General features: G+C 44.4%; 1 protein-coding gene across 1 annotated transcript in view; it reads right to left on the reverse strand.

Annotated features, from left to right (window-relative positions):
- Positions 1-6109, reverse strand: part of ARL15 (ADP ribosylation factor like GTPase 15) — a 314760-nt gene extending 308651 nt beyond the window's left edge. Inside the window, exon 1 of the mRNA XM_039543482.1 lies at positions 5961-6109. Coding sequence (XP_039399416.1) covers positions 5961-5972 — 12 coding nt within the window. The 5' untranslated portion in view covers positions 5973-6109. The remainder of the gene's footprint in view (positions 1-5960) is intronic.
- Between the last annotated feature and the right edge of the window lie 1129 nt (positions 6110-7238).

Genomic DNA, 7238 nt, shown 5'->3' on the forward strand with positions numbered 1-7238 from the left:
TGTACTGATGGTATATGGCTACAGAAAGAGATAAGTAATAACTGATGAGAGGGGAATTTTTTAAATGGTTGCAAGGCAAGGAAGTAAGGAGGAAGGGAATTCCAGACATTCACCTGCTAGTAACATTATAGGTAATAAAAGAGGCATACGAACACCAATGCCAAATAACCCTGAAGAAAAACCCCAGCATCTCTCACACCAGAGATCTCTCCTCATCATCATCCAATGGACAGTAAATACTTGTCTAGAAAATGTTAGTGAAAAGCAATTCTCACATGGGAACGGCTGCTCTGATAGTTCACTTGAAAAATAACCATGAAAGGAATATTTCAGCAGCCTGTCTCAGAGAGTACAAGTAATAAAGGAGTAGTAAGGAAAAAAGCCACATGAAGTAGATCAGAAACCACTGAATGATAATCTACCACAGATTACCACTTGCATAGCCATACCCACCTATAAATCTGATTAGATTATAAAAGGAACTATGATAAGCGTAGGCTTTCAATGATGGATACCACATTGATAGACAGCAGATGATAGATGAGACACTATTTTGGAGACACCATATTTGAAGTTCAATATATTGAACTTCAAACAAGTCATGAAAGTGAAGATGCTTTGACCAAACTGTACTCAGGAATTGCAGTTTAAAGTCAATGGGACTTGTGCTCCTAAGTCACTTAGGTGCCTAAATATGGGTTTAGCAGCTACGGTAAGAACATTTTGGCCAGTGTTTAATAAAGTTATTGTGAACAATTTTAATGTATTGAAAGTCTAAATAACTTTGTTGTTCTGCCACAGAGAGAGGGAAATGAACTAGATTATATATTGAGGTCCCTTCCAGTCCTACATTTGTATGATTTCCCTGAAATCTCATGAGTTTAATCACTTTGATTAAGTTGCTCCATCCTGACAAAGTAGCTTTCACCATATTTGAAAGAGGTGAAAGCTTCAGACTGATGTTTTTCATTAAAAGAAAACTATCGAGTATGCAGTACAAATCATACATGCTCTTAAGGAAGTTTCTAGCGAAAAGCTCCTCAGTCACCTAAGCTTTGCATTATAAGTTTTGAATACAAGAGCTAAAGTGATGCAGTTGTTTATGCTACAAGCTTTCCAGAACTGCTTAAAACTAAATGAGGTCTGGTCACAAGCCATACTTTACACAAGATGTGGCTTGTCCATAATTTCCTACTTGAACCATAGTGCACTGAACATATACCAACCAACACAAGTCTAAATTAGGATTAGAATTCCTTACAGCTTTCTTTAGTGAAAGCTCCAGATGCAAGACAACAAGAAAGCGTGAGGACTCTCATATGAGGTACATCAAAGGACTATGTACATACAGAAGTTTTACTGCTGTAACAACCAGTATAACACAGGGGCTTGTACTGGTATAGTTTATTCCAATATGGGAAGGGGAATAACCTATGCCAATAAATGGGTCCATCCTAGGGATTGTACAGGTATAACTTAAAAAAAAGAATCACACCCCTAACAAAAACAGCTATACCAGTACAAAAAAAAATGTGTAGACCCAGCCCAAACACGTGGAACATTTCTTTGTTACTTTTTTAGATTTAGACACCTTGCTCCCACCCTTCCCAGGGGACGGAACAAACCTAGACTACTCCACAGGGTACTATTACCCCTGAGAGGATAACCGTGGTAGGGGTCAGTTAGTGACAGTGCTCAGTACTACAGGAAACATGCACAGAGAAGGAACAGTTTATGTACTCCTGGTCTAACAGAAATGCAGAAAAAGATGGACACAGGCCAGAAGTCAAAGCTAATTTTGGGTCTGGTCCTGAGGATGCTCAAACACTGCTCAACATCCTGCTGATATTAGTGGGTGTTGCAAATGCTTTGACTTCTTGGGATTAAGCCCTTTGAAGCCAACCATGAGAGGCTCCAACCAATAGAAGTGCCTATAGTATGCATGGCCTTCATTGCAAGGATCTTGGCGTAAAAGCCTGGGAGAGGGCTGCTGGTGGGTAGTGGAAGCCTGCAGCAGCCTCCCCCATCCTATCCTACTTCCCATTACCCTTCACTTCCTCTCAGTGCCCTTCCCCATTTTGCTTGTCACCATTTCAGCCTCTCACCTCCCTCTCTGAAAAGGGCCCGTTGCAAACAAGAACTACTTAGTCCTTCCACCACAATGCCAGCTGGGCACCAAAGGGAGCATCAAAAGCACAGAAGAAAACTCCTTGCTTTCATGGCTGATTCAGAGTGGCCCCTGATCACTGAGAGGAATCACTGCTTGGTCCTTGCAACCCACCTGGATAAGAGATTCAAGCGAGGCAGAAATACATGATGACATCAAGCAGCTTTGGCTACAGCTTACAATCAGCTTTCATGATTTCCTTCACATGCATCGTTTTTCTACCACCCCATGAAAGTCACTCTGTGACTAGCATCCAGAGCTGGATGCTATACAACAGGGGTCGGCAACCTTTCAGAAGTGGTGTGTCAAGTCTTCATTTATTCACTCTAATTTAAGGTTTTGCGTGCCAGTAAAACATTTAAATGTTTTTAGAAGGTCTCTTTCTATAAGTCTATAATAGACAACTAAACTATTGTTGTACGTAAAGTAAATAACATTTTTAAAATGTTTAAGAAGCTTCATTTAAAATTAAATTAAAATTAAAATGCAGAGCCCCCCGGACCGGTGGCCAGGACCTGGGCAGAGTGAGTGCCACTGAAAACCAGCTCATGTGCCACCTTCAGCACGCGTGCCATAGGTTGCCTACCCCTGCAATACAACCAACAATGTCAGTCACCGCTGCTATTCCTGCATACCAAACAGCGAAGGTCTCTATCTAACACAGAGTGCAACGAGCCTCTGTCCTCCAGGCTGACTAAATGGGTGGTATGAAAATTCTCATCTGGCTGACCACCCACATATGTTTTCTCTGAGCAGATTTTGAATGCTTCCTGGACCACTGTCATTTACCAAAGGGCATGGCCATGTACCACCATTCAAAGGCTATTTCATGGAGAAGAGGCAGAAGAGATCAAAGCTAAGAAATAAGTTGTCGGCCAAACTAAAACTCACATCTCAATGCTCAAGCTTATTTGAGAGGAAGAAAATGAAGGCTAGATTAAAAAAAATACACTGTATGCATCCAAAAGCAACATACTGTAACTGCCAGAGAGAATTTGTTCTTGTTTCAGAGTTTCACACAGATTCAACTTTTTATTCCTTTATTTTGTAAAACTATTGGTACTGAATAGTGCAACGATTCTGACTCTAAGAAAGGGGGTGGCGCAATCTCTCTCTGCTGTGAAAATTATGGTCACATCAGGAGTCAATGTTCTCTGGTCCTAAATGACGGCAGCTTAGAGACTGGCGCAAGTCAACACTGGATCAGTTTTTAGATTTGAGCTGTGAATGCAGCTCTCCCCACCTACAACAAACCCAACCTGGTTCAAGTAGGGACCTGTAGTCCAAACCCCCAAGTTTTATATAGTGCAGCAAATGTACAAGGTAGTGTACAATAGGTGAATCGTGACGAACAATGAAGATCTTGTCTTGATGAGGCTACATTCCACACAAAAAAACACCACAATGAAATAAAAACTACAGGACCACTTCACAAAACAGATGTGCAAAAGACTTCTCTTAAGAGATAAAGCATGAGAAAGTTTGTCATATTGTAAGTGAAACATCATTCCAAGCATGATGGGCTGCTTGAAAACAGGCATGAAGTTAGGAATGGAGAAAGGGAGCAGCTGGCCAGTATTCTCAACCAAGGGTATGTATAACCCTGGGGGGTACGCAGAGGTCTTCCATGGGGTACATCAACTCATATAGATATTTAACTAGTTTTACAGCAGGCTACATAAAATCGCTTGTGAAGACAGTACAAACTAAAGTTTCATACAGACAATGACTTGTTTATACTGATCTAGATTTATATACGATACAATAAAATAAGTACAATATTTATATTCCAACTGATTTATTTTATAATTATATGGTAAAAATGAGAAAGCAATTTTTTGCAATAGTGTGCTGGGACACTTTTGTATTTGTATGTCTAATTTTGTAAGCAAGTCATTTTTAACTGAGGTGAAATTTGGGGGTACGCAAGACAAATCAGACTCCTGAAAGGGGTACAATAGTCTGGAAAGGTTGAGAAACACTGAACTAGGCAACAGGCCTCGCTGGAGCATAAGGAACAGGAAAAAGGCATGAGTGCATTTTATATTTCTTTTTTAAAAGCTGCTCTCCCACAACCCTGCATTAGTTTGCAAACACACTACCAGTTTTCAAAATTCATTAAACTTATTAATCTCACAATGATGTATGTTCCACAGAATTTCCATAGCAGTCATGCAGGTTAGCTTTTGCTGTGAAAAGTCCATGAGATAGCTAGTTTCATCTGGACATAAGTTGATGGAGGAAAACGTAAACTGCTCCAGGCTCTTGAGAAGCCACTGCAAGGCTGCACTTGGGACACAGCAAGTTATTCCATTAACTAGGTTCTTAAAGAGAAATTTACCTACCGTTTCAATTATACCGCACTCTCCCTTCCTGACTCAAGCCTAGTATACAACTTATAAACATGAAGTTTTTAAATAAAGCATTTCCACTCCAAAATAAATCCAAGCTGCATGTATTCAAACCCAACATTTAGGTAAGTGTTGAATATATTTGTTTGGGTTTTTTGTTTTTTCTTTTCTAGGTAGCTACAACAGCAGAGAGGAAAATTAGGTCAGCTGTTACATGCTGCTTTCATTTCAATGGTGCAACCTTGCAACACAAAAGGACAGAGAGGTCTTGCTCACTAGTCAACAAGACAATCTCTAAAACTCACAATTGTGTGTGTCATGTGTAAGAAAGAACTAGATAAAGTTTAGAGCTTAAATGCCAAGAAAAAAACCTCCTTCATCTCACGGGACACTAACATCTTTCTACTAGATGGGATGGCAAGAAGAGAACTGCCTTTCATTTAAAATGTTTATGAGTAAACAAAAAGTAAAACCATAACACTTTTAAAAACATGAAACTGAGTTGAATTGAGAGAGAAAGTTCATTAGTCTCCCATTTTAAATTTAAGAAATCAGTTAAGCAGGAATCACACTAAAATGTGACTATCCGGCTCACTACACAGCCTAGCCATTTGGTATATTTGCATAGTGACCCATACATTTGAGTATGGGCATGTTAACTGCCACTCTGGCCTGAAGTACACATCTGTGATACAATCTCTGCAGACAAATAAGGGCAACATTCATTAAGCAACATTAAAGTTACTGTGCATACCAAACTACTCAGGTGCAGTACTGGTCATGCCCAAGGTTACAATTTAGTTCATTCAACCATATCCTATGTTAATGCATTTAGGAAAAAAACAGTGACCTAGGTCATAACTTTAGAGTTCTAATAACAACCAAATGAGTGGGGATACAGAGCACTTTAGCAAAACCATTCTGGTTTATTGGTCTTTAATAGTTCTGCAAGAGTGATAAAGATCAAACAAGAGAAATACTCTTATTTCCCAATCAGGAACTCACACAAGGACTTATTGGAAAAGTCCTCCAGACACATACACAGCTAGACATGTGTGCACCCTTAGAGCGGATTACAACAGTGTGCGTGTGTCTGTGTACATAGTGTGTATACACACACACTTTTAATACCATGTCAATAATCCAGAGAAGGCTCTGTGGGGTAATTCTACGCCTGATAAAGTACGATCTTTCTCCAATGTTGTAAAGGTGCCCTGAGAGCTGATTTGTTTTTCTTTTACGTACTCACTTTAGGGTTCCACCAGTCTCCAATACAAGCCTTTAAAACACCACGTAGCAACAAATGCAATGTTCTATGTAAATGTTATTATAATAGAGTATTCTATAACAGGTGTGGCTGAACCAATTTACCAGGAGGATGCAAGACAAGAAAGAAAGGAGAGCGAGTTGGGGGGAGCACACATATTACACCCAATACGTACCAGATAATCCATGTACTGGTGAATAGAGAGGATCTGTTGTTGCTCGGCGGTCTCAAGGGGCTCTCTGCTCCTCTCGGATGGATTTTGGTGGGGAGTGGGTCTCTGTTGGCAGAACGTCTCAGGATTGCAAAGGGCTGAGTGGGTCTGCTGCTGCTATTCAGGAGGAGTTTTGGTTGGAAGGTCTCTGCTGCTGCTAACGGGTCTCTGAAGCGTGGCGTCCCTAACGTTCTTTGCAGGAAAGTCTTTGGGGTGCAAAGGGGAGGGAGCAAGTCTCCCTGGGTATCAGGAAGGTCTCTGTTACTCCCGCTAGGAAGAGCCCAGCGGAGACATGAAGGGTCCCAACTGCTGGCAGGAAGGTGCAGTGGTTTCTGGTACTGCTGCTGAGCAGAGGGGTCCCAGGCGTGTAGGGTGGGGTGAGGTCGCTGCGGCTAGCAGGAAGGTCCCAGCGCAGTGGGTGGTCTCTGTTATTGGTGCTGGGCGGAGGGGTGCAGGGGGCTCCGATCCTGGCAGGATGGTCCCAGCGGGGTGGGGTCGGGTCTCTGGCAGGAAGGTCCCCCCGGCACCGCCTTCCCGGGCAGAGGGCGGGTCTCTGGGGCTGTCACTGCTGCTCGCTCTCCTGCTGCCCTGACTAACCCTGCACGCGTCCCCGCGCGGAGGAGACTCGGCGGGGGAGGAGCGGAGCCCAGCCCAGCCCAGCGCCCGCGGAGCCCGCAGCGCCCGATGTTTCAGGAACTGGGGAGCGCTCTCCCCGCCGCGTCACCATCAGCTGATCACACACGTGGGACGCCGAGAGGAGACTCTTAAAGGGACACACACGGCGCTGGGGGGGGGGGGCGTGCCCCGGGCGCGGAGCGGGGCAGTGCAAAGGGAGGGGCTGGGTGCGGGGCATGGACCGCGGGCACCTGGCGCCCTGTGCTGACCGGGACCGCGCTCCGACCCACAGCTCAGGTCTGGGGGCGGTTCCCTCAGACCGGCTGCAAGAGGCGGCAGTAGCGGCGGCGGCGGGTGTTGGCTGCTGCGGGAAGAGAGGGGCGGTTGAGTGGCATGAAGCCCTCTCCGCTCCCCGGGGCCCTGCGGCTGCAGCGTTCCCATGCGCGTGTGGCGCTGGGCGCACGTGCTCTTCCTTCGGAGGTCCCGCCCTTTCTTACATCTGCTTGGACTGGGCGAGTGGGGATCCCGCAGCCTATCACCCCCCCCCCCTGCCTCCACCCCCTGCAGCTCCAGCTCCCTTCGCTGGGTCCTGTGGTCACCTCTGGCCCCCTTCCTGCTCTGTGCTCC

Source organism: Mauremys reevesii, linkage group 6 (assembly GCF_016161935.1).
Source record: "Mauremys reevesii isolate NIE-2019 linkage group 6, ASM1616193v1, whole genome shotgun sequence".
Lineage (NCBI taxonomy): Eukaryota > Metazoa > Chordata > Testudines > Geoemydidae > Mauremys > Mauremys reevesii.